We start from the raw sequence: 27,930 nt of genomic DNA on the forward strand, positions 1-27,930 counted from the left end.
CATCCACGTCTTTAAATGAGTCACACAGTCAGAAAGGATAACAGAGTCAATGACTGCAGAAATCAAACCCGTGACTCCCCCCTCATGAGACACAATCTGTCTGCCAAAAATCACAATGAATCACTTTTACAACAAAGCGGATTGAACCGCTTCCCAGTGAGAGTTGCTCACGATTGCGAGTGTCATAGCAGCGCATGTGCTTCATGCTCACAGTAGGAGCCACGCCAAATCTAAATGTACTCTGGATGACAAAACCCACGGGAGATGGCCCAAATATTTTTTGTGACTGAAAGTGTCCCATGAAAGTAACTTGCTGTATACGTACATGCAAACGATTACTTGTGAGCGTGTTTCTAAAAATGTGCAAGTTTAAACCTGTCTCAGACTGCAGAACACCTCGTGTCCCCCGGAAATTATGCAAAAAAGAGACGAGAATGTGGTGGAATACAAGTGATGAACCTGTTAAGCCCAACAGCAGGGGGAAATAGAAGCAGAGGTGGCAAAATCAACTGATGCATTTTAAACAGGCCAACTGATTCCATCTCATAAACCACAAGGTTTAGTTGTATAGTGCTTATCTTGTTCAGGGTAGCTGGATCCAATCCCAGGTGATTTTGATTTTGAGCAAAGGCCAGACTACATTCTGGACTGGTCCCAGCGTACAATAGACAGACTGCCATTCACATTATCACTGAGGGGGGATTGAACCCATACTGCCTACATAAGAGTTAGGCAAATTGACCACTACTTCATCAGCGAACCAGTTCACTAAGTCAAGAGTTGAAATATGAAGGCGGACATTTCTATTTTTCTGAATTTAGTAAAAAGGTTTTTACATTTCTAGTCCAACATTTCCACACAACTATAGAATTACATTCAAATTGTAATTTGCGAAACAAAAAACAACAAAAACAAATGTATCATAAGTTAGCGCCATTAACTCAAACAAGATTGGCCGTGATTTCTTTAATTTTGAGTGGGATCGGTGATCGGCTCATCCGATAAAGCAAACCCGATCTTGTCCACCAATGTCACCTCTTCTGCTGAGATTATTAATAGGTTTTGCATTTTTGTTTATGAGAACTGCTTCATGTGCAGTTAAAAATGTGTATTGTTTCAATGTTTTACAATGAAACAAGATTGGGACATTGAAGATGTATGCTGCTTGTTATGAAAACAAAAAATAAATAAAACGGAATCGGCAAAACCGGGATCAGCAGGTCAGACTTTTTAAAGACTGGGGGTCGGTGAGGGGATAGAAAATGGTGATAAAAGCACCCCTACAAAAAAATGCTACGACACCAATCGCAGTGCGTCTAGATCACCTCGTTCTTGTTCTCTATTTATCGCCAGATAACTATATATAAATAGTAATAATGTACTGTGTCACTGATATATCCAAAACAACTGAAACCAGACTGACAAACCCCAAAGTGTTGAATGAGAGAGGAGCACGGCATATGTTTGCAGAACTCCCAATTGACATTTGAAAATGAAAGTGTTGACTTTAGCTGACAAACTAAAGTTTGCACTTTTGACATATTGTCACCAGACAACTATTCACCTCCACTTTTGCCTTCACCTGCTTTCACCTCCACTGAATGAGAGCAGTTAGCATTCAGCTGTGCCCCCGGAAAATCCACAGCGTACAATTTATCTCAGAGACGAATCGGCGCAAAGACGTTCACTTCCAAGAAACAGTTTTACTTCAATACCAAAGAAAGACTTAAAGAGGTGAAAAATGCAGACTGATAACAAGTCTACCTATTAAATCTCTTGAATTAATGTACATGTTATTGTAAATTATTTTTGTATGTAAGTCGTAAGTCATGCAGTTTTGGCTGCTCATAGTAGTCTCACACACATACAGAGCTACACCCCCCTGAGTGGCTTCAATATGAAACAGTCAAACTGCAGACCAGTGAGGCATTCACTTGGAGCAGGCAGAGGTGAAGTGCCTTGTTAATGTTAAAAGTGTGGTTTGGTCGGTCCATTAAGCACATCATTTACTATAAATATATACGATGTACTCCCCTTTATCACAAAACGAACTGGAGCAATTGATAATGGGACGGGGTGCTGATAGCCGTTTCTCTAGTTGCGGCATGGTGGAAATAAGCAGTCGTGATGCGCACATTGGTCAGAACACAAGCCTCTTTGTAAATTCAAACAGATGTGCCCTTGTTAACTCCGCCTGACTCTTGACGTGTTTCTGTGATAACATCACGGAATCCATCTTGGGATATTTTGCTAGCCAAGTCTTCACCAGTATCAACCGGTGCTTTCTTGGTTAAAGATAGCAATCAAGAACAGTATCCGGGTATTCCGTAAGTTCTTCCTTTTTTTTTCTTTTTTCTTTACCGCTTGTCAAGAGATTCGTCTCAAAGTCGCCTGTTCTGAGAACGAGTCTTAATGGGTTTCTACCAGTGAACTACCAGTGAACTAAACACTGCCCCTGTTCTTGGTTTAATCATGCTTTCAATTGGAACAGTACTTGGGCCATGACTGATGATGTTTCACAAGATCACATAAGAAGAGACAAAAAGCAGAAAGAAAAATGAGAAACGGCCATTGTAAGAGACTTAGAGTGTGTTAAAACCAAATGATAATGACACCGCTGTGCATGGGAGTAGCTTTTTTTTCCCCATCTTGTTTTCTCCTGTTTTTGTTTAGGAGTCGGGTTAAGGGTTTGTTTTTGATTTATATCTTTCTTTGTAGGTCACAAAGTAGTGTTGGGTGCTTTTTACGTTTTTTTTTTCATGTGTGTTGGCCTATTTCTGCCTCTAAAGTCTTTGTAAAACCAAAGTTGTGGATATTAGGGATGATCAGGAGTGGGAAAATTGTGTAGACTTGTGTCAGGTTAAACAAATATCAATCATTTGTGAAAATACGTGTTGTTATGTCGCATGGCAGAAACATAGATCTGCAATGTTGGTAGTCAAAAACCGGCTTAGCAACATTCAGCACAAACCGGTTTTCCGGACCTCCCACATAACAGCTGATTCAATGTGCCTTTCACTTGTTTCAATTGTGGATCCATGTTGTGCGTTTTGCACACATCCCCGGGTTTCACCGACCGTCGGGACTATGAGGAAAAACCTTGTTGATGGTTGGGATTTGAGATCGAGCGCCTTCACAGGGTTTGCGTGAAGTGGAGGACAGCACTCATGGATTGTCCGGAGGCGTTCCCTGGACATCTCAGGAGTTTTCAGAAGACCGACTTTGAGACGGACTGGACTAAAGTGGCAGAAGGCAAATTTGGCCAAGTCTACCAAGTCAAGATCAAGCTATGGCGGGAAATTTGTGCCCTGAAAGTCTTTGACACAAATGTGGGTACAGGTAAACTTTACAGGTGGGTGGCTACAGTCTGAGGCTGTGTTTTTTTTTTTTTAATTACACATTTTTCTATTTCATACATTTGTATTGTACTGCAGTGTCCTTTTTGAAGAAACATTGTTTTGTTACAGGCAACTGGTGGAGGATGCGTCCAACATAGCTAAAGTGAAATTCAAGTACCTAGTGTCGGTCTATGGACTGTGCAATGATGTGCCTGCCATTGTAATGGAGTTCATGAATAATGGATCCCTGAACGGTCTCTTAAATAGTCACAATCTGATGTGGCCCAAGAAGTTCCAAATCATACACGAGTCCTCCATGGGCATGAATTTCCTCCACAGCCTGCAACCCCCGTTACTCCATCTGAACCTGAAACCATCCAACATCCTATTGGACGACCATCTCCATGTCAAGGTCAGTGACATGCCGAGGTCACAGCGTTACGTTTTCCGTGAGATAGGCTCATTTGTTGATGCGTGTTGAAGAGGGAGGGGTGTACATGTCTCCAATTAAAGATGGTTTGATACAGTACTGTACCTGGATACACGTGGTGCGATAAGATTCAAGGAGAGTTTATTTTTAAGTTGAACAATTAGTTTGATTCAGTGGGATTACAATTTGAGTTGGTAATGGAATGGTATGGGTCGGTTCCAGAGGATATGATGGAAGTTTCTCGTCATTTTACAATATGAATGAAATTGTCCTTAGGTTACTGTAAAAGTGGCATTTCCTTTAAAGATACAGTATATCTCTCCAATAAAAGACGCTTTCATATGTATTTAAAATGGAATGGTTTTTTAATCAGTTCGATTCCGTGAACTCACATCGGTTAAACCCCTTCCAATGTGGGGGTTATGTTCGTACTTACGTTCGTATTTACAGCACTTTTTAGAGGCCTTTAAACATACTTTTAAAATAATACAAACACATTTCAAAACATGTAATATATGGGATGTATGCCACGGAAGAGGCGGGACTGTTTTGGCACAGGAGTTTGTTTCCGGTTCCTGTTGTGACGTAATTGGCCGCGTCCCAAAACTAACGACACGACCTTTGACACCTGAACTCGCAATGGGGTATATACCAATGGACTTCCGGTAAAATATTGTTTGACTGCCAAAAATGGCAAAATAAGTAAAGTATCTCTTTAAAATTTACGTCTCAAACAAGATAAGCGTGGGGCCACCTAGTGGTAGAGAGTAGAGTTACAGTGTACCCAATATACAGGAGAATTGAACCAAAATGGTTAACTGTACAAAAACAAGCAAACAAAAAAATCCTCGAAATAGCAGGACTGCGAACCTAGAACCTATAATGGAGGATGGTTTACTGTATTTGAAATAAAAAAAAAATAAATAAAAAAAAAAAAAAATCAACTTTCTGTGTGTGCGTATTGCCACAGATGTGATTTACTGGTAAAACTTGGCTTGCTCTGACCAAAAATCTAAGAGGACGGAAAAATGCTGACGTTACTTTCTGCCACCTTGCTGGCCATGCGAGGAGGAAATGAAAATCCAATTGGTTAAAGATTGCTAACATAGTTTACATTACATTGGTCAGCAAGATGGATTCTAAAGGCCCTGAGCAGATTGAATTGACATGGTGTCTTTATTAATGTAATCACTTTAATAGAGGCTGTAATCGGATTAGACACACAGACACACAGACATACACACACACAAAATTCAACATCCATATGCACACTGGAAGTAGTACATCCATTACAATTTCTACGAAATAAGACAGTAGACTGTTGGGAATAAACTGACACAATTTCATGATTAAAAAGTACTGAAACGTGAATCTGAATGCTCAGCAGTTGAATAAACTGCCTGGCCTAGGCAGTGAAGATTTGGCACATTTTTTCTTCGACATCATTCACATTCATATCACATAAAACCTATTGAATGCAAGCCACAATTTTCCGAACATTTTGATTTATGTTTAGATTTCAGACTTTGGTTTAATCCACTGGGAGGAAGGGGCAAACAAGAAATTGTTCATGGAGCATTTGACAGCAAGAGGGAACATAAGCTACATTCCTCCTGAGATCTTCACTCAATCCTGTGATCCTCCTGGACTTTCCTTCGATGTTTATAGGTGACTTGCAAATCACACGGGCATATTCCACGTTGTACAGCATACACCAAGTACTCTTTGACAGACTGGAAGCAATTTCATATTTCAGTCTGATGTATCCTAATTGACCTCATGTGGGATTTGGAGTTAGACTAAACGCAAATCAGATGAAAGCAGTAATTTAAAACTCAATTTTCTCTCACTCCTTTCATCTACAGCTTTGGAATAGTTATCTGGGAGATTCTGACACAAAGGAAACCTTACACAGGTAGGAATTAATTCGATTGATACACTGTGAAAAAAAATACAAATAAACCGAACATGATATTGAACAACCTCATTTTTAACATTTCAAACAATACAAGATTAGCAAGTAGACTGTGCCTTAATGTTATTGTCTTCATAGAAATGGAAAAAAACAAAACATACATTCGATCACTGCCTAACCCTTTACAAACGGTCAGTACATTTCATTGCATATAAATTGGATTCTCTGCCAAAAAGGCAATTTATAATCTCATTTTGAAATGGTGCTGCCTTCAAGTGTCACACAAATGTATCCTCCAGAGTTTAAAGTTAGTGTGGAGTCTGTGGACATGCATGACCAATTACTTTTGCACCATTTTGGCTGACATCTATTTTGTGGATGCAGGGTGCAGCATGACCACCGTGCTCTTAAATGTGTCACATGGCAGGAGACCCTGCGTGGAGATCATGCCTGAGCAGAGGCCACGTGAGTGTGATCAGATGATCAGCATCATGAAGCAGTGTTGGGATCAGGAGCAAAACAAGAGGCCGCCCTTCTCAGGTACAGCACATTAACTTACTCAAATCCAAAAAATGTGTAAATATGTTTTTAATACTTTGTCAATCACTCTTCAAAATGTATTTATACTTTTTTTTTTCTGCAAGAGAATACATTCTGAAATGAAGAGGTGGCTTAAAGCAATTGTAGTTATTGACCAAAACGACCAGCAAGTGGCAACAGAGTATAAGAGATCAGACAAGCTCATTTGGCCAGTGTTTTCAATATGAATGTGAATAGCGATTAAACTATATTTTAATGCTAATTGCTGCAAAACGGAAACGTGATCACCTGTATCCAATGATGGCCAAGCGGGAGCTATCATCGTTAGTCATATGGGTCGGTTGTATGTCTTGACCACTGCGGAGGGAACCCCTGGGATTCGATCGAACCCAAGAACCACTGACCTAAATGGAGTTTACAATATAGGCATATTTTTTTGTCTGTCACATCACATATCCATTCACATAACATCAGCAGTCTGTCCATGCACTTTGTTTCCGTCACTATGCCCATTCTGAAATGGCCAGACAGTCAATTCACATATACATAATCGGTATACACCAGTATGTTCACAAACACACATTTACATACAGCAGTCTGTTCATTCACATACATAGTGTAAACATCATTTTTTCTTTTGCTCCACAAAATGTCACTCTGCCCCATACATAATAATGCAAAACCTGCAGTATGCTCATTCACATATATAAAAATGACAAAAGATGGACTACAAGAAAACTTTAAATGGAAAGAAACCAAATATTTCTAATTATTTATCCTCTGTTTATTTCAATTTAGAATTTTAAAAAGTATTAAGCTCCCTTTGATTTAATGTCCAAATATTTCTGTTCATATAATACATTGTGCCTTGTAAGGGCTTCAGGCCAAGAGTCTTCTATTTTCAGTTGTGGTAATTATTAGTGGCTGCAACAGCGAAGCAGCTGAATCCCCAAATGGCCACCTATGAAAAGGCATATTATCGGTTAGTGCTGATAAAAGTCAAGGGTTTTAAGGGCAACTATTGTTGTTATCAATGTTGACAGTCGACAGAGAGGCGATTATTTAAAAGTCAATTTTATGATTTGCTTTTAAATGCATTAAGTATGTTTGAAGATTAAATGTTGAAAACGTACAGCAATTTAGTACCGCACAGTTGAGGTTTAGAGTTAAACTCTTCTTCAGCTTCTCAGTTATTCAGGTGTTGCTAAAATAGGGCCCCAGATATGGACTTGGGTCTCTTTATCATGTCAGCCCTCTCCTACTATATTTCAACATTTCATCTGCATATCCTTTACTATTGTGAGTTACTTAGTATTAGCCCTTTTTTTACTACCACAGTATGCAGTTAGCTAGGAAGCTATACGGAATGAGGTGGTGACAAATTCGACAATGGCTCGCCAGGTAGCTCACTAGTGGGAGTTAGCAGCTACTAGTGAGCAAGCAGGCCAGCGGACAAATCCACGCGTGGGTCTTCGAAACAGAGACACTTGAGTGAAATTTAGCAATTATTACGCTAACTGGTGGCTAGCTTGTGAGCTAACAGGCTTCCTAGCATCGCAAGCTGACGGGGGTTGGCGGTGGTGGTGTGTCATCCAATACGTCAGAGCCTCGTTTGGTGTTGCGGTGTTCTGTGTGTCCACACAACAGAGATACTTCAGGGAAAGTTAACCGTTTATTAAACACAGCATCACATATTATTCCAACTGTGGCTCACACTACTCATACTGTGTTTGCTGACAGTCATTTGAGCTCATGCTGTGAGAATGTACTGTTTGAGTGTGTTGCCATCTTATTCGGCAGACAGTGTCTGAGAGCGAAGAGTAAAGTCTCATCATTTTGAAGCTGGATTTTATATTCTTGAAGACTTTAAAAAATATATTATTATTATTATTGTTATTATTATTATTATTATTATTATTATTATTATTAGTTCAAATTTGCCATTCTTTTTCCACTTTACCAGGCTCTTAACAAAAATTGCAATTTCAAATTCATGTATCAAATTTATAAAAAATCAATTTTTCAGTATCCGTGCATCACATTCAAAAAGGATTTTACAGGTCTGTGCAAGCCACCTGTAAAATGTATTTGTACTACCAGCAGTCAGTTTCCAAGCTGTGACAAAAGAGTGTGAGAAGCACTAATAACATGCACTTGGCTCCATGAACAGTGATTTGTCAAGTGTTTAATTGCTTTTTTCAAAGCAAAGTTGTTTTTTGTCAGTGCATGTTATGCGTGAGTGAAGTTGGTGCTTTCAAATGAGCCCAGCGTCGTTCACAAACAAGATCTTACACCTTATCAAGTCTTGTTTATTCATGAACAGTAGCTAATAACATAGATACTGTCTCATTGAGAGCATTAACCTGCAAGTCATGTGTGAAGGTATATTCCATATTATTGCTACAGCGATGATAAAATTCCTCGTGGGGGGGGGGGGGGTGGGGGGAGGGTTCCAAATCATTTGCAAATGAATAATCTGGTTTAATTGAGCAAAATAATACCCAGTCCTTGACTGCTGTTGTGTTGTTGCAGAAACTGTGAGGAAAACAGAAGCCCTAAGTGAAGTCTTGAAGATCCCCGGACCAATCGATTGTCACAACAGCCGTGAAAATGGACACAGTGTGGAACCTCGATGCCCATTTTTCCCCGTCTATGAAGTTAATTCAGTTTAATAAGTAGAAACACACCACAGGTCACAATTTACTAGTTTTATAACCCTTTTTTTAACATTAGAAAAGCTTATGGCTCGCCACCAACTCCAAAATTTTTAATGGCTTGACATTCTACTCATTTGATCGTCTTGGCGCAATTATGTGTTGGAAACAGTCTAATTCTTGCTTTGGCAACAAAATTCCTAACCTTGTTCTCTGAATTCTCACGGTATTTGTGAGTTCACAAACCCCGGAGAATACATCTTGTACTGCTCCCGCTGATAACTGCCGTTCCGGTTCGGACCAATCACAGAGTGACATTGTGTTTGGGGAGCGGGATATGCAACTGTGACGAAACCAGGAAGCCAGCGCCGACGCTAACAAACAAACCCAACAATTAATTATATTCTCGCAGAATTACTCACCGTTCCCTTGTTGAATGTTGAACAGCGAGAGGCGCTTCGTGCATTTCTAGCTGGTAAGATGTTCGCGCTTTTCCCCCTCATCGACAAGAACTTCAACTCAACTTTATTTATAAAGCGCTTTAAGAACAGGCGTTGCTGTATACAAAGTGCTGTACATAAACAAACATCAGTTTTGCGGTAAACAAGAACAAAGCAAGCATTTTGAAGTGCGAATACAGGTTTTGTTTTGTTTTTTACAAATAAATAAATAAGAATGAATGGACACAAACACATTTTCATCCGTGGCCGCGATTGGTTAAAACAAATGTGTAGAATGTCGCATCGTCCAATCAGCTCAAATTATTGTACAGAATGTCCCGCCTTTTCCCGACAAAATTACTGTGGAGCGGTATTGCCAGGTTACAAAATTCCTGGCAACAAAACAAAATCGAGAAAGATCAAGAAATGTGTACCTACCTTAACTTGCCTGTGGACTGTTTGTTCTCCATCCACTAGTCCATTATTGAGGGTTTTTAAGGCCATTTTAGTTTTACAGTAATGTAGAAGTGAGACAAAATGCACCTCAGTGTTCCTCCAGTGATCAACTGTTGGACAGTAATGGAATAATACAGGTCTAAGGTGTAATGGTTGGGAATTGTGGAGCCATTACAAGCCAAATTTTGACTGTAATAAAAGACATCAAGGTCTACCCGCTACCAGGATAGAGTTGTGTTTTTGTGTGGTGTTAAGCTTAATGAGTAGCTGCAAGCAAAATGTCCTTTTTGATGTTTTCTTTTCTTTGTCATTTCCCTCTTAGATTTCTTCGCCTCAGTTACCTGACCTTCCTGCAGGTAAACACAGAATAGAGCATGATGGATCCTCCGCCAGCAGGGTTGCTATTTAAAAAGTGTGTCATGTTGTTAATATTACGGCACTGCAGAGTCAACAATCAGTGTGTGGAAGAGAATAAGAGACTTTTATCCCAAGTATCAGTGAAATGACTCACAAGCAATCTTTATAGAGCCTCGGCCCAGTAATAGAATGCTTATAGGTACACAAGGAGGTGATACATTCCACCGTCACTACACGTGAAGTTTGGCTCTTTTCCAATGTTTACATGGTGGACGAAATACCAGAACAACTTGACTTGAAGGGCGTCTCATTCCTCTAACCGCCACGTCCTTTGCTCTCATTTGACAGAACAACAATGCAGCAAGGACAACGTGCTCTCTCTCCTCTTCAAGAAGGACTTTGGCAGTTTCCGATCGTCTGTGAAACGGGAGCACGTGAGCACGCAGTTTAACGGCAAAAAGAGTCTCCTGCACTACACGGTGGCCAGCGGGGATGCAAAGAGCGTGGAGCATGTCCTGAGTCTGGGCGCTGAAGTCGACTGTGCCATGGTCAATGGGTACACGCCGTTGATTGTGGCTGTCCTCAACAGGTCTGAGTAGCATTTGCACACAGTTTTAACGTTTGGGATTGGTTGAAGAATAAAACTGGAAAAGGTCAGACACAGAAGGGATCTCCCCGTCAACCTTTTGAATGAGCTTGTTCTATATTATGCAAGCTGCAATCTCCCAGTTTGAGCTTTCTCGCAATTTTATCCAATAGGAATCCCAACTTGAGTGGATTCCAAATCTGAAAAACAATTAAATATGTTGCCCCAATCTCATGTGTCTGATGGTTAGACAGGTGTGGTGGCGGTTGATCAACTACACGGTATGCTGTAGGTGTTGCGGTTAGGGGAGTTTCCAAGTAATTGAAGATGCTTAGAGAGATTACCCGGAAGTGTCTGTTGTGTGCAGTCCGGTAGGACAAGATTGATACATACTGAAGAGACAGGCAAGCCTTCACACTCACATTCACACCAAACGAGTGAGTCGAGTTAGGGAGAAAAGGCAATTTGTGGGTGTTTTGGGTTGGATTTGGTACGGGCAAATAACGCCCTGAATGGATCCCCAAACCCAACTAATTAATTGCGTGATAGACTGCTATGTTTTTTTCAAGGCCGATATTATTAGTAGTCAAGCAGACCAATAACCGATATTTCAAGTCGATTTGCAGTAAAAGAGAAAATATTAGCGTAAAAAACATTTTGTTTTAATTTTAAACAAATAAAGTATTGACGGCTTTGTTAAAAGAAAATCTAACAAAAATTGCAAGTAATTAAAAAAAAAAAAGAGCGAGCTTCCAGATCCCTAAAGTTTTCCACTGTAAGTAGTTTTACAAAGTTTTAACATAATTTCTTAATTTATTTATTTTTGTAATTTTTAAAAATAAAAAGTGGAGGGAGTTCCCAGTGTCAGCATATTTATTTATTTATTTTTAATAAAGTGGACATGAAAAGTTTCCTGTATCTCACTGAGCGACAAACGCATGTGAATGTAGCTAATTTGGGGCTATCGTCAGAGTTCGTAAAATATTTCAAAAGCTCTTTGCAGATGGTGAAAAATTGTCTGAATATGTTTAAAATGTATTTACAAAAAGTAAGTAGTCTGTGAACATCTTAGAAATCTTGATGAAAACCCAAAATTCGCTACGTTAGCAAGCACGTACCGCTCAGTGAGATACCAGCTTTATCGGCCTTCAGATTCATAAAAATGCCCGAACGATAATCAGTCTATCCCTACTATTGACAACAATTTAAATGAATAAAAATGTTTTAACAGACTGGTTGGATGTTTGAGGTAGTCATGAAAGTTGGGGCTTGGACGATTTAACATTTTTTGTCGTGATTCGACGAATCGATGAGTTCATTGATTTTTTTTTCAGTTGTTGAATCACGAACTGCCTGAAATGTACGTGTAGCTGTAGCATATCAAAATGAAGTTTGGCAACACATTTATGTTTGCTTTACGTCATGTGTTTCACATGCTCATTATGCTCATTATTTTACTAGGCTGAGCAAGATTGCTGTCACAGGACATTTACTTTTACTTTTGTTTTGACTGCATTGTGCATGTTAATTAACTTAAGCACTAGGCTTAAATGTTGCTTAAGCTCACGGAAGACTCATTTCTGCAGGCTTCACGATATCATCGCTTTGCTACTGGTGCATGGCGCCGATCCCACGCAGGGCGACGAGGACCAGTGGACGGGCGTCCATTTCGCGGCGCAGAACGGCGACGACAGGGCCGTCCGCCTGCTGCTGGACAAGGGGGCGGACGCGGATCCTCGAGAAAAGTCCGGATGGATGCCGCTGCACTTGGCCTGCCAGAACGGCCACGAAACGGTCGTCCGCCTGCTGCTGACGCGGCTGTCCGTCAAGGCGATCGACGAGCGGGAGGACGTGCAGCAGAGGACGCCGCTTCACCTGGCTGCCGCTTACGGCCACATCAATATCGCCAAACTGCTCCTCTTCCAGGGAGCAGATCTCAACGCTACTGACAGCTCCCTGTCCACTCCTCTTCACTTGTCAGCTGAGGCGGGCCATAATAGAATCGTACGGCAGCTGGTGAAGGACGCGGCTGTGGTTGATAGTGCGGACAAAAGAGGACACACTCCGCTTCACCTGGCCGCTCTCAACGGCCACAAAGGCATATGTAGGCAGCTGCTGACCAACGGGGCCAACCCGGACGCCAGGACCCACCAGGGCTGGACGGCCATGCACCTGGCCGTTATCAAGCGCCACGAAAGCACCATGGTGGAACTGAAACATCTGAGCGCGAACGTCAACGCTCCCGGCGAGAACAGTTGGACTCCGCTGCACCTGGCCTGCCACCAGAGCGAGGTGGAAATGGTGGCCAAGCTCCTGGCCGCGCAGGCCGACCCGAACGTGAGCGAGGACAGCGAGCGGTGGACGCCGCTGCACGTGGCCTGCGCCAGCCTCAGCTTCCCGAGCATCCTGCACTTGATTTCGCACGGCGCCGATGTGAACGCGGCGAGCGCCGAACGAGCCACGCCTTTGCACATCGCCGCCCAGCACGGCAACGTGCCCATCGTGAAGGCGCTGCTGCTCAACGGGGCCGACAGAACTCGACAGGACTCCTCCGGATCGACACCTGTCGACGTGGCACAGAGGCACGGGAAATGTGAAATTGTCCAATTACTGGAGGAATGACATCCAGTTATACTTAAAAAAAAAAAAAAAAAAAAAAAAAAAAATCTGTCCTGTTCATCTATTGGTTGAATTGTATACATTTGGATGCCGGAATAATGTTGCTGTGCAAGTGGAGCGTTTGCTAGTCTACTCCCTCTGTTGTTATTTCTAATGACATTTGTTGGAAATGCAGTTGGACAGAACAAAGCTTGAGAGAAGGCAGAGAGACAGAAAAAAAAAAAGTAGAAACCTTGTTTCTGTTAACAGAAAGTCATATTTCTCTTGCTGCATCATATATAAATAGAAAACTTCAATTGACTTTTTTAACAAGTATAATATTTTATATTATTTGTTAAAAATAAAATGTTCATTGTTAAATGTTTTTGGTTTTCTGGTGGTCAAAAATGTGTATTTAAAACAACCACATGGCCTCTGCTATCTGAATGCTAACATGCAATGGGAGACTGTAGGCGCACAGGCTAACAATTAGCATTTCTGCGCCAAAGTTGTTACCCTTTAAGCAACTGATATCTGATCACATGGTGCTGCAATACTCACAATACTCAAAATTCACATGCATTTATTCTTTATCCTCTGCAAAGAACAACTAATACTGCCAAACTGAGAAGCGGTGTCATGTTGTTTTATGTAGTTTTAAAATTAATTTTCACTTCTATCCTATTTATTATTTTGTAATGCATTAAGGGGGCAAATATACAGTCTTTAGAAAAAAATGACATGCATAAATAAAGAGCTCAGCACAATAAAAGCCTTCCCCGGACCTCACCACAACTGACTAAACAACAACTAGTACCCCCTTACTGTATTTGGAAATTAAACATCATATTATCTGTTTTTAAAGGACAATAAGCTGCTCTGACAGAATGGCAGCCACTGTATTGCTTCACCAGACCTAATTAACTAATCATTATATGCCCATAAATGGATTAAATCAAACAATAAGTTCATTCCATGGTCACCGTCATTTGCGCCACTTTGAATCTTTTTACATAACTTTTCTAATTAGAAGAGCACCGTAACGCTGCAAGATAACCCCAATGATTAAGTCCGTCCCTGCAGACAAGAGAAAAGCAGAAGTCCGCATGCTCGTTTACCACACTGACACCTTATTAAATTGAAATGAAATGCATGACGTCTGGAGATGTGGTGACCCACATGGTCCTTTTTTTTTAAATACTTAAGCAGCCACAAGAGACTCAGACTTAGCGATGAAGGCGTGTGAGCGAGGAAGCATCAAATGACTATTTGACTGGAGAAGACCATTTGTGTCTTCCATTTCCAAATGAATGGCCGTTCATGCTTAAATGCAAAATTCCATTGCTCAATTATTTAGCTGTATGCTTTTTTCCACAGCTGATTTATTCTTCAATTTGCAGAAACAAACCTCTGAGGCGGGGTTGGGGGCATATTTATTTCTTGTTTTGGGAGTCAACCCCCGTTTTTGTAGGAAACCTCATATTGGCAGTATATCATCACTTATTCAAGGTTTTTGGGGGTTAAAAAAAAAAGAAATCGCATTTTCAATGCATTTAAAATGGTCGTCAATTATATATGGGTTTTCACAATTTGCAGTCTGGCCCAGTCCTCATTCCCTGTAAATATTGGCCATCCACTGTACTTGTCTTTATCATGGGTCACAATGTAGTTTCTTGCCTTCAGGAGGGTACAGACAAGGGCAATGGTTTAAATTGAAAAAATGTGAACCATTAGAATTAGTATCTTGGTCATTGCACAGTATATTAGGGGTGAAAACCGGTTTTGATTTAACCAAACTGAATTGATTTGCTTGCCAGTGTAAATGGGTTTAAATCAGTTTGATATTGCTTAATTAACTTGAATCAACCAAGGAGAGTTGATTCATTAGGCTCAGCACTCTAAACATGTTCAAGCAGGTTTTCTGTTTTATTATTTTATTTATTTATTTTTTTCATAGGAGTTAGGGAATGCAATATCGAACGATGCTGTGATTGGCAGCCTGATTTTAGGTGTGGCTCTTGGCAGTTTTGAACTCTTAAAAGAACAGCCATCAATCAAATACTCTTTAAAGGGATACTTTCAATTTTCAGCAGTAAAAAAAGTGAATATATTGTCCAGAATGAATTTGATAACTTCATTCTTTTTCATGTCCAATTAATACATTTACAAACTCATTTTTGCTGTCGACTAAAGATGACATCACCTGTGCTGAGGAAGTAGGTAACGACCAATCACGGCTCACCTGTTTTGTGGGTTTGGTCAGCAAACTGAGCCATGATTGGTTGGTATGTATTTCCTCAGCACATGTGATGTCATCTTTAGTCGACAGAAAGTAGAAAAAAAATCTTTTTAAGACTATTTAAGGGTACCGTATTTTCCGCACTATAAGGCGCACCTTCAATAAATGACATGTTTTAAAACTTCTTCCATGTATAAGGCGCTACAGTAGAGGCTGGGGTTACGTTATGCATCCATTAGATGGTGCTGCGCTAAAGGGAATGTCAACAAAACAGTCAGATAGTTCAGTCAAACTTTCTTAATAGATTACAAACCAGCTTTCTGACAACTCCATTCACTCCCAAAATGAATAAACAGCTGTTTTATTATTTTCTCTGAGGTAAAGTATTAGTATTAGCTAGCGATCCAAGATGGCGGGATCTTTGCGCATGCACGTCACCGATCATGCAGGGTCACCGATAGCGTCTTGACAGCGAGACCTGTTGCGGCTCAATATTGATCCATATGTAAGGCGCACTGGATTATAAGGCGCGTGGTCAGCCTTTGAAAAAATTTAAGGCTTTTAGGTGCGCCTTATAGTGCGGAAAATATGGTACTTAACACATTCACTGCCAGCCCAGCAAAAAATGTATCATTTGACGTATTTTTCCGTCAATGGCAGTGAATGAGTTAAAATGTTAATACTGACAAAATATTTACTTTTTACTGCTGAAAATGGCTAAATGAGTCTAGTATCTGTTTAATTTTTTTTTTTTTTTTTTTAAATCCCTCAAAATATCATTAAAGTGATGGACCTACCTTTGATAAAGACTTTCCAGATCTGCAATCATTTTGCCACTAATGAGTAAAATGTAAACAAACCCCAAAGCGCAGATTCGTTCTTACTAAGTCCGATGTATAACATGTTGCTACTTCAATGCCTTGACTGCCTTTTTCTCCTCTCAGTGATCACTACACCCACTTCCTTTCTAATCCTTTTGGACAGCTATCAGGCAGTACTCGCAAAAGCTGCCTCCGATTTAGATGAGCGACATGCAGATTTATGATGTCAGCCAAGAGAAGAATCAGTTGACCTTGCACTCGCCTTCATTTATCCCACTAGACTTCGCGGTGTGTGCGTGCTCTTCTGAAATTTTATAGCATGATTTATGGAAACAAGCTGACAGTTTGAAAATGATAACGCCCTCAGTATCTTAAAAGTTGCATATAAACCATATTGTGATTGTTGTGCACAGCAAAGCATGTGAGCTGTCACATTTATGGAATCCATGCGGGCGTCGTCGGACACGTTTGACAACATTTTTCTCCTTCCGCCTTTCAAACACACTTTCTGTGAACGGCGTTGTCATTCCGGGCACTCGGCAAATAAACTCCCTTTTCAAACAACGTTTAATCAGCTCAATCAATGGTGCCGCCGCAACCTTTGAGCACATGAGGTGACACATCGGATCCCCTCTATTAGCCGCTAATTGAGTTAAGGCACCTCAGCTAATTTTATTTTGCAGCAGGCAGGAAGAAGGAAGATTCCTCCTCCAGATTGCTGCACGCTTGCACCAACACAAGGCCAACGATGTAAGAGGCGGGCTTTGTTGTTGTGGCTCAACAACTGTGGTCAAACTCTGATTTGTTCGACTTTGAAACATCAAATAAAAGCATTTCCAGTTAGTGGGTCACTCGGTACCGGGCCGAACTGAGAAAAAAAAAATGAAGTGCCTCCACATGTGTTTCTATCAAACTGCCAGCCAATCGCAGACGATGATGATGATGATTATTATTATTATTATATTCAAATTATTGACCTATCTAAGGTGTTGAAAATGCCTTTCTCTCTTATATGTGTCATGGCCTGCGCCAGAGTTCATAACCTGTTATGTGGCTGTGAGAGTTCATGACCTGTTATGTGCCTGTTATGCGTCGGTACTGGTGTAACAAGTGTCTGTTTACAGAACGTGATGTTTGTGGACCTATGTGATGTCGTTCTTTAGTCCTTTACGATTCCCTGTCTGTAGGTAGAGTCTGAGAAATGTGTTCGTTCCTGGATTATTAAAAACTGTCCGGTGTACTGCGCCTCGATGTAAATAAATGGAGAAAATCTTACCTCTCAGCACACAACAATATGATACAATGTTAATGGTTGAACAAACATGCTGTTTTTGGGGTCTCCTGAAAAGTGACCATTTTGGAGGTACAGTAAAAGGTTTTGACCTGACAATTGTAATGTTCCACATATCTCTTTGCTGATGTGCTTAAGATGATGTCATCTGGGTTTTCTATGGAAACATTTAGCTTCTCAGGGGAGCCATTACACAACCCCGCTAACCCCGGGTTTTCACCGGATGCGGTTGCGGTGCGGTGCGTCTTGACTGCGTGCTCCGGACGGGTAAATTTTTTTGTCAATCCACACCGGCTCCGCACAGCTGCGGTCCGGCAGCTCCGTCGCCGCCCACTTCCCAACGTGTCTCGCGGGACCGTGCGCGCGCGATCATGTGGCATTTCACAACGACAAACATACAGAATGTCTGTGCTCTTCTGCTATGAGATTCCATGCAGCATCCTTTTTTTGGTTGTCCTTGTAAAGTATATTAATAACGAGAGTCGGGTCAGTGCGGGTCCACTCTTTATTTCTGTCTTCCGCGTCCGGCTGCCGCTCAGTACGGCAAGCGAGACGGGCACAACAAGCAATCGCGAACATCAAACTCAAAATACATTACAGTCCTTAAAAAAAGGATGTGCCGTGTCATATATTATTTTGTGGTTTTCCACCTCCAATATAAACCTCTCCTCGTCCATGTTCGCTGGTGTCTAAACCGTGAATGAGCACATGGCCCGGCGACGCCCACGTCACGTTTTGCTGAAAAACTTGCGAAATAGGAGCTGGCGAGTGTTTTATTCTGAAAGGTAACCGGAAATTTATTTTGAAACTGCCTCGGTCTTCCTGTCCCGCTCGATGTGTTTTGTGCTAGCTTGCCATTTGCCGGAGGCCTACCACTGCGGCGTCCGGCAAAAATAGAAAATAGGTCTATCCTTGCGGAAGGCTTGCGGCACGCCGCAGGCCTTCCGCAGTCGACACGCAACGCACCCGCAAGCGGTGTAAACTGCACCCTTCGAATGAATGGAATCTAATTGCTTGCGTCGCCGGACCGCACCGCAACCGCACCGCAACCGCACCGCAACCGCAACGGGTGAAAACCCGGGGTAATTACTGTAACTAAAGCGTGGTGGGTGTCTTGTGGTCTCTCGTAGCTACAGCAGCTGTGTGTTTTGATTTCCGTGTGTCCATCTCCCCTGAGATACTTATCGTCACGTGGAGGTGACCTCTTTCTTTTGACAAAAATAAAAACACACAAGCAGGTTGTGTCAGCGGCCTCTTGACGGCTCCTCACAGGTAACTGTGAAAGGACGTGTTACGTCGATTAAATTCACACACTGGACTCAAAGACGCCACACGACGAGTTAAGAAAAAGTCCTTTTAAGCTGAATTCATTGTCGACGCTATTGAAGTGTAGCCTCTGAAGGGACTTGTAGGCTCCAGTATATTCTTATTATCCCTTCATGCTGATTTTTCTTGCTCCTGTCATGTTCCTCTGCAATGATTAATGGTGAATGCCAGAGCTATCTCACAGGCACAGAACGTAACCCCCAACACGTTTTACAATATTTGAATGCAACGCACTCACTATAGATTGGCAACACTTCTCCATGGGGTACTTCTATCTATCTGTATTAGATGCAGACTTTCTAAGAAGTATCCCAGTGTGAGTTCGCATCACGCTCATTTGATCTACAGTGTAAACTATCACAGCTAACCTCTAACTTTGATCATAAAACTGTCATGAGAAAACGCATGCTTGAGTTTGTGAAGTTTTGCAGTTTGATAAAAATATGAACACTCTAAATGAAAATCAACAGTAAAACTTTTTACACTGGAAAAAACATAGGTTCAAGTCAGCGGGATTAATCAACAAAAAAGTTGCTCCTCAAATAGTGTTATCGATTAGCAAATACACTCAAAAAAAAAAAAGTTCAATCTAATTTGGAAAAAGAAAATGACACATTATCATCAGGCTTTCAGATGGTGCAATTTTATTTTATTTTTTTTTAATCCTAGCAAACTAGCCAATTAAGGGTGTGTTTAATTATGCAATATTCACATCATGTACCCACAATTCAAAATTTGCAGTCTGAACACTTGATTGAGTATGTAGTAACCTTGCGGCAATAAAAATGTCACAAAAGAATATAAATATTCTACTTGAACAAAATATTAATATTACAACTCCACTTCATGTTTCAATTTAACCCCGGGCGATGATTACATTTTGTGTATCCAGGGCCCGAATACATTACAATAAATGGTATTCAGGGAGTGTGTGTTTATCATTCATGAGCGTGTAATGAATTGCCATTGTCACTTTTCTGTGTTTTTGTTGATCATCTATCAGAAACGAGGGAAAAGGGATTACGGCACTAAGTAAAACAAACAACAACAAAAGAATTCAAAGTTCCTGTTATGTTGAGAGTACCTAAGCGATCGCAGTATTAAAACATCCAAACACGTCCTTGCTGTAGATTGCCAGCAGGACCGAGCCCACAGTGAATTAAAGCCCACTCAGATATGCATCGCTTTCATTTCCTCCTTCCCCTCTGCCTTACATCCATCCAACATCCACACTTGTTTTCACTTTTAAGCCGTTAAACCCCACTGGAAAAAACACACGTGCAAAACCACCACCAGTGCTGTCACTTAAAAACAATAAATAAATAAATGCACAGTGCTGTTTTGCACACAAGTGGTCATCAAGGTGCCACAGCAGGGCAGTTAAAATGCCATTTTTCACTTTATATGTGTTCATAGCTGTAGTTTTCACAATATTTTGAATTTTCATATATTCACATGGAATGTTTCACAGTTTAAAATGCACATACATTTGCTAGATTAGCCGTAATGCAAAACACAACTACCATCACGTAATACGCTGCACTGCACAGGGTACATACTACAAAACATTCATGACGGAAAAAGTTACAATAAAACTAATACAAGTCATCCAACTTCAGAATTTTATGAAGTCTTTGCTTTGATTTGCAAGCAAAAATTTATTTAGACTCTAAGTAAGTAAGAATTCTAAACAGCTTTGGTTTGGTAAAGTGTACTCAGCTGGATGAAAAATGATTGGAGGAAAAGTAGTGCAACTCTGGCCGCCTCCACCATTGGTCAGATGTCCTTTCATCATTCATGCTGTCATTGGGCAGTCTACCATACAACAGTCTATAAACAGGCTGCAACCACCACAAGGAAATAAATAATATCTCAAATGTGACTACATTGCAAAGTTTGGTGAGTTTTTCCATAGTATTTTAACATCACCAAAACAGTGATGTAGTTTCCAGAATAAGAACGAACAGATGGAGATTTAAAAAATGTAATTTTGCTCAGGCTTTAATACTAATATTTTTTTTATGAAAAATTACAACATCTAATATTTGCCTACTATTACAAAAATATATTAAACTTGACACAGTCACATCCGTAATAATCTTTTTGGCACTGTAAAAGCACGTCTACGCCAAATCTCATTTAAATGCGGCACTAAATTTCCCTTGATATTCCTCACTGCTGCGAGGTAGGAAAAAGGAATCAGAGCTCCATTAGGAGCTGCCTTTGTGAATAAATTGCCAGGCTTGAGAGAGAATGCAAGAGAATGTAAGCTAAGACAGCGTCAGCGTGTAATGGCAGTTTTGTAGGGACACACTGCATTAATCCTTTGACATTTTGGAATAGTAGCTCTAAATGTACATTAAATACCCCCAGATCACTGGATTGCAAGAAATACTCAAATTAAATCAACCAAGAATTTAGACAAGTTTTTGCCTTGCTGCATGGTTGATGAGTTTGACAGTTATAGTTAAATACAGATAGGAATGATCAGTTGTTTACAATTTATTTATTATATTTTCACAATTTTTCAGAAATAGAAAAGAAGTGCATTGAAAAGGGAGAAGCTGATATTTTAAATACAAACATCGTACTTGAAAAATTATGTATATGTATTTTATATTTCTTGAACTTGTTTATTTACAGTAAGTATTAAAAAAAAAAAAAAACAGAAGTGCAACAAAGGCAGATTTTTTAAATTTTATTTCATTTTTGTCTCGTAGTTTTGTCAAGATTTTATATATGTTGCCGACAACTGAAGCAATTCAGGCATAATAAAAGAATTTTTCTTTAATTAAAAATATGCTAATCAAGTCCATTAAAATGTTTTGACTACATTAATTGTTGCAATCTCATCTTTTTGATAGTATTTTAATCTTCATTTAATGCTGTTAGCGGTTCAAGTAACCTTTCTCCAGATTTTTGCCACCAAAACCCTCAACTGTAACACTTGGAAGTAAAAAAAAATCCCTTCTGAGATGCCTTAAAAAAAAAAAAAAGCCAACTTTAGTCATGAAGAGACAATGATTGCCATTCCAAAACAATTTTCAAAACATGACTTGACTAACCCCAATGCATGCATTATGTTGTTTTGGTTTTCTTGTAGTCCTCCACTAGGACAACCTCCATAAAAGCGGCCGTCAATTTGCTGATGGCGGTGCTCAGGTTTTTGAATGGAAGTCTTGACTAGCGCCTTCAAATCCACTTGCTCATAATTGCTTTGCAGGCGTATTGACAGAGCTAAACGCTTATCTCACTCAAGGTAGGAATACAGCTATTGCTGAGGCCATAAACCTCTTGAATGGCTTCGAATAGAAGCCCCTCTCGGATGACGTACAGGCTGTGATACAAATGGTGTTTGTCAGCAAACAAGAATAGTGACGTCCTCCTTGTACCATCCTCTTGGAGTAAGGCTATTTCCGTGAGCTATGGTCCGGTATTCCAAAGGGCCTCGGCACCCCATCGACTCCTTTGAATTACCAAGATTTGACGTTCTTTTTTTTTAACAGTGATTCATAAGCCCGTAATGTAGTTTTCAGTTCCGGCAGTACATGATTTCGGGCCAATCTCGGAAAAGTACAAATCACTCCTCACACAACATGAAGCCATTTCCCATTTCCCCGTACTTGTATTCAGGCAGTTGAAATGGATTTCACTACCTTACTATCCTCCGAATCATAAGTGTACTTTCAGTGCACTTGCTCAACACTGATGTGATGCAATGCAAGAGCTGTTTGAAAATAAATAAATAACCGACCATGCTATTAACTCTTTGACCGCCAAAAACGTTTAAGAACGATTCGTAAAATCACGATATATGCAGCCATAAACGTTAAATTACGTCAACTATGTTTTTTAAAAATTTGTAATCAATGGGCAGTGCAACATCTTAGTGCAGCGTTGCCTGGTCAATAGATTGTGGAATCAAAACACTCACTAACTTTGGCCAGCAGATGGCAGCATTGTATCTCTTTTCAATGGACTGCCGGTGTATGAAATTACAATGAAACATGATGAAATCTGATGAAATCGAACTTTTTCAAAGGTGATGTGAATGATCATATTAAAGTTATTTTTTGATAACGTGTGGCAGTAAAAGAGTTAATAATATCAATTTGCAGGGCTTTGTTCTTGTTGCACTTGTGGAAAACCATCAATTCCCCTTCAAATCTGGGCAGTTTCAAGATGTGTGCCAAGCTTATCCACGCTCCGTCTATTTGTGAACCCCGCCGGTACTTTGGAATGGGAGGGATGCGCCTAAGCAGCTGGCAGATCAATTCCCTCATGCTGAGGATGGAAGGAAGTCATGAATTATTTCAACTGGATGGGGCTCTTCTCCATTTTGTGGTGACTATTGGTGGCGAATGCTCGCTTAATTTGCTTTCTTACGACACAAGTCGGCTGCTCTACATGAGCTTGATCGGAGTGCTGTGTTGTTGCCGCAGCGTTATCCGACAGTCCAAATTTTGTCTCTCACAACTGCTTCAAATTGATGATGATTCATTTGTTCAACAGTCTGTGAAATAGTATTGTCAAACCACACTATGGATTAAGAATTATGGCACTGTTGACACGTGCATGTTTTCCTTTTAAAGTGGAAGTCAACCTTATACATTTCTTGACAATACTATCTCACTAGTGTAAACATGACATTCTGATTAATATTACATTTGTGGAATATGAATTATGAAGCAAAATGTTGCCATTCTTATCCATCTCAGCTATTTTGCCACTTGCTGTCGACTTGCTTGCGGCACCTTTTTTCTGAAGCTGAGCTGTGATTGGTTGTTACCTGAGACCTGAGCAACATTGATGTCATCTTCAGTCGACGGCAATTGGCAAAATGGCCGCCCTCTGAGATGGATAAAAATGGCTGGATTTTGCTTCATAACTTCCACTATAGTATCAACCAGAATATCATATTTAGACTTGTGCAGCTGCATATTATTGTCAAGGTTTTTTTTATTTTATTTATTAATTTTTTTATGGGGGGTTGACTTCCTCTTTAAAACAGTATTATTTCTTTGGCCATTATTAAAAGGTTCTATTTATTTTAGAGTCATTTAAAGGTTGGATTCATCACCTCGTACAGGTTACACAGAAGTGGACTGCAATTTATATGATGACGGAAATAATCTTGGCATTATGATTCACACCTTTATACAGCTAAGCACGCACCACCATTAAGTATCATTCCATTTAAACAAAATCTCCTTCTCGTGTGCAGTAAGAGATACTTCTATGGCGATCAGCACGCTGGGATGCAAGGGCACGAAAGGTACGACGGGGATGTATGAGGAGAGGCTGCATTGTCTTGGCAGCGGGGGTCACTTCAGGTGACGGACTGCTGACTGAGAAAGTAGGCCGGGGCGAAAACATGCAACGCAAAATTTGGGAGCACAGCGTGGAGGTCACGAGAGACGCAAGCAGAATCGTGGCCAGGCATGCAGTGATTATGTTTAGACAGGTGGCCTGAAATCAAATCACCGGCAGCGAAGATGACAAAGCTGACGTCACGCGCTGCCTGAATTGGCCATGGCGGCATGAGAAGCATGTTTAATATTCTGCGCAGTTGATGAGATGATGGATGGCAGGTGTGCGGGCTGATCAGCAATCAATCAGGTGGGTGGGTGCGACATGCACGCACGTACGCACACACATTCAGGCACAAATAGGATTCGAGTCAGAGTGAGATTTTCTTGGAAAATGTAGCTGAGATTGAAAAGTGTATCATCAACAATGTTATTGCAATAGCTACAGCTTTATTTTTTTTTCTTTTTTTTTTCAATGACAAATGATGTTGCGGACTCCCACTTTCTACACTGGAGTATCCGTAGCTTTGAATGCATGAATCAGCAAATGAGAGTGTGGCGTTGGCTATTGATGGCTCCGGATAGCAGCGGACTGTTAAATGGCTAAAGATTAGCCAGTTTGTGTGTTGAATGTCTCCGGGCATTATTTTGTTAATTTGTTCAATAAAGCGATTGAAAGTGCTGCCAGAGAGTCCTGCCATGTTGGCCAGTGGACTAAATCTTTCACCAAAGTGCCTGCAAGTGTTCTGAATTATCCATAGTTACTGTACATCGTCCTTAATTATACCGTTTGTGTTTATCCGTGTCAGCAAGGGGTGGCCCTGGGCCAGTCACCGGCGTGTTGTTGCTTTTGTGTTGCACACATTAAATTCACCACTGCACAAGGACTTTCGATTGGGCCTTTTGGGGGTGCAGCCAAAACAAATCCTTAGTTCAAGACTCAGCTGTTTACCTGCATCTCAAAGAGAAGCCTTCACTCTTTCAAAGGGAAAAATGGACATATTCTCTCCACAGAGAAGACAGATGGTTTGAAAGAGGCGTGAAAGAGGCCATCCTCCACACAGAATGTCCTTTCATCCATTCCAAGACATTTTTTTTTTTGCTGTATGAGGCAGTTCCACTACCTGTAGAAACTATTAACTCATTTGCTCCCAAAAATGTATAAATATGTTCTTTTTAAATATTACAATGGTCCCAAATACGTATTTATACGTTTTGTTTGTTTGTTTTTGTTTTTTTAATGCTAGAGCATACAGAAGGCTTTGATGCAGCCTCTGAACTGAAGAGAACGCTTGAAGCAATGTCCGTTATTACAAATACGACCAGCAGGTGGCAGCAGAGTATAAGAGATCAACCAGGGCAACCAGCTGTTTTCCTCACTTTTTATAAACAGATTTGTGAATAATGATGAAACTTACCTGTATTATAATGTTAATTGCTGCAAAACTGAAACAGACAGAAACACTTTTTTTTCCTGATGAAAGAGGAGACTAATCTTTCTTTAGGTAGGTTCCATGTATTTATAGCAATAGAACAAAAGGTACCATTAGTGTTGTACTACCAACCAATGCCAGCTGAGCAAATGATGAGGAGAGTCAATAAGCAATGATAAGGTGACCAGCGATACAATTTTGTATTTTGTATGTTTCATGCACACAAAAGCACAGTTTTTCTATGGAGGAATGTTTAGCATTGGAACAAAAGTAAACAGAGTTCAAACACAGTTCGTAAACAGCTTGCACTCTGCTGAGACATTTGTGTTGTTATTGATATATTTTTCATGAGAGGCAAAGGCATGCCGCGTGGGAGGGAGTGGTGTTTAAAGGCAGAAAGGGGCCTGATGTTAAACGGAGCTCAAGTGGCGCCACTGAAGAGCGAAGTCATCGAAGAATGTGATTACGGCTACCTGCACCGGGAGAGCGCTCACAATCACTCACGCTGACTCCCAGCACAATTAACAGCAAATCATGCTTCCTTTATTCCACGCTCATTGCTTCTGATTGGCGAGCTTGTGTCCAGGTTGAGATTGATACGCTGCCTGGCGGGGATTAAATGACGATAAACGACTCGGTGGCTCGTCTTTGCGGACCTCCAAAAGAAGCGGGGGAAAGCCAGATGGAAGCAAGATGTAAACATACCGAAATTTACATCTAAACTGATCTTTTTTCAAAAGTGCTTACCGTCACTTTTTGTGTATGGAGAACTTCAGATGACAAACAGGACAACAAAGGTCAATATACTCCTGGGCTGAACTTTTTTTTGCCAGAAAATATCAAGGGTGGCAGCAGTAGTACAGCTATAATATCTAGACTAACTGTTAGCTTATCTGCTAACTACATTCCGGTTGTAAGCTCTTTTTCTTGTCATTGTTATTGTGTCTACCTTAATTGCTCTACCACGGCTTGAGGATATGTGGTCATAAATATTGAAAAGATTCAACATTTCCCCAAGCAGATCAAAGTGGAAAGATAACTATGAACTTGCCACAAACAATTGGCTCGCGCTAATCTTTTCGAGAGAATAGAGGGTCAATTCCCCGCTGAACTTTGGTCATTTGTTTTCAGCAACACTCCGCGATGCAAATTAACTCGAGTTTGCTGAATCAGAAGAATGAAAGTATGTCATACATATCAAGTAGCCAAAATCAGATCAAACCTGGTAGTTTTCATGTCGAACACTTTTCCATCCCTCAGGCACTTTTTTTACGATGAAAGAAGGTACGGCTTTTGAAGCTGCCCTTTGTTCTGCTTTTACACCTCTCTATGCACTTGATTTACTAGAACCACTGCAGAAGAACGCGGGCCACTTCCCCCTTAATGGTACCGTCATTAGTGCTGCTTCACCCCTCAGAAATCAAGATGAACATTTGGGCCTTGATAACCATTCACACTGATATGTTTGCTGCCACGCTCTCTGCCGATTATCTACGAGGAGTTTAAGATTGCATTTTAAATAGCTCTACTCATGATTGCACTTGGATACAGACAGCCTGTCGCGCATATTTCATTCAGCCATTAACTTTGAGGCTGACATTGAGTTGGAGACAGTTTCCATCTTGGACAGAAGGCCAGCCAATCATGGCGCATCCATCCACCTGAACCCCAAAACTCAAAAGATTTTCAAAATGACTAGGACACTATAATTTCACTGAAAATCAAATACAAAATAAATTCTCCCCAGGAACTACAAAGAAATGTAATTGCTACCCATCTGGTGACCGTTGGTTGTTGTTGCTTTAGCTATTGCTAAATGCTATCTTGGTTGACAGTTCAACAGCGCTAATCGAGCCAAACTTTTTTTGCTTGATCCCGGCAGCTATAGGAAGCTGGCTGTGCCGTTTTCCTCGCGGTCCTACTAAGGCAGTCAGGCACCCATTTTATTTATTTATTTATTTTTCACACAATCATGAGGTTCTTATGGAGAGTCCACACGATGCATTGCTTATCCCCTTTATAGTCATTGCGATTGCATAAAGTCAGCACAATTTCTGCAGCAATGATTATGCAGCTATTGTAACTTTAATGACATAAAGAGCAGTACACACTAACCGGGACACTCGCGCCCCAGACTAAACATTATGTTGTCGCAGCATATGGATGAAATCCTTTCAAGACAGGTCCAAATTGTGCC

General features: G+C 40.7%; 1 protein-coding gene across 1 annotated transcript; it reads left to right on the top strand.

Annotated features, from left to right (window-relative positions):
* Positions 1 to 3,035: 3,035 nt before the first annotated feature.
* On the top strand, positions 3,036 to 13,699 carry ankk1 (ankyrin repeat and kinase domain containing 1). Its single transcript, XM_077541775.1, has 9 exons — positions 3,036 to 3,352; positions 3,468 to 3,750; positions 5,285 to 5,436; positions 5,634 to 5,683; positions 6,068 to 6,223; positions 8,756 to 8,880; positions 10,096 to 10,129; positions 10,479 to 10,719; positions 12,303 to 13,699. Exons 1-9 carry the CDS (start codon positions 3,168 to 3,170, stop codon positions 13,336 to 13,338), a joined length of 2,262 nt encoding a protein of 753 aa, XP_077397901.1. The 5' UTR covers positions 3,036 to 3,167; the 3' UTR covers positions 13,339 to 13,699.
* The last annotated feature ends 14,231 nt before the right edge of the window (positions 13,700 to 27,930 follow it).

The sequence above is a fragment of the Festucalex cinctus genome, chromosome 13, assembly GCF_051991245.1.
Source record: "Festucalex cinctus isolate MCC-2025b chromosome 13, RoL_Fcin_1.0, whole genome shotgun sequence".
NCBI lineage: Eukaryota > Metazoa > Chordata > Actinopteri > Syngnathiformes > Syngnathidae > Festucalex > Festucalex cinctus.

What these genes read in the sequence shown, in the direction of transcription:
- ankk1 (XM_077541775.1), top strand. Translation starts at nt 3,168, where the DNA reads ATGGATTGTCCGGAGGCGTTCCCTGGACATCTCAGGAGTTTTCAGAAG. An exon ending in GGTACAGGTAAACTTTACAG is followed by an intron (nt 3,353 to 3,467) that starts GTGGGTGGCTAC and finishes GTTTTGTTACAG; the next exon opens with GCAACTGGTGGAGGATGCGT. An exon ending in ACGACCATCTCCATGTCAAG is followed by an intron (nt 3,751 to 5,284) that starts GTCAGTGACATG and finishes ATTTATGTTTAG; the next exon opens with ATTTCAGACTTTGGTTTAAT.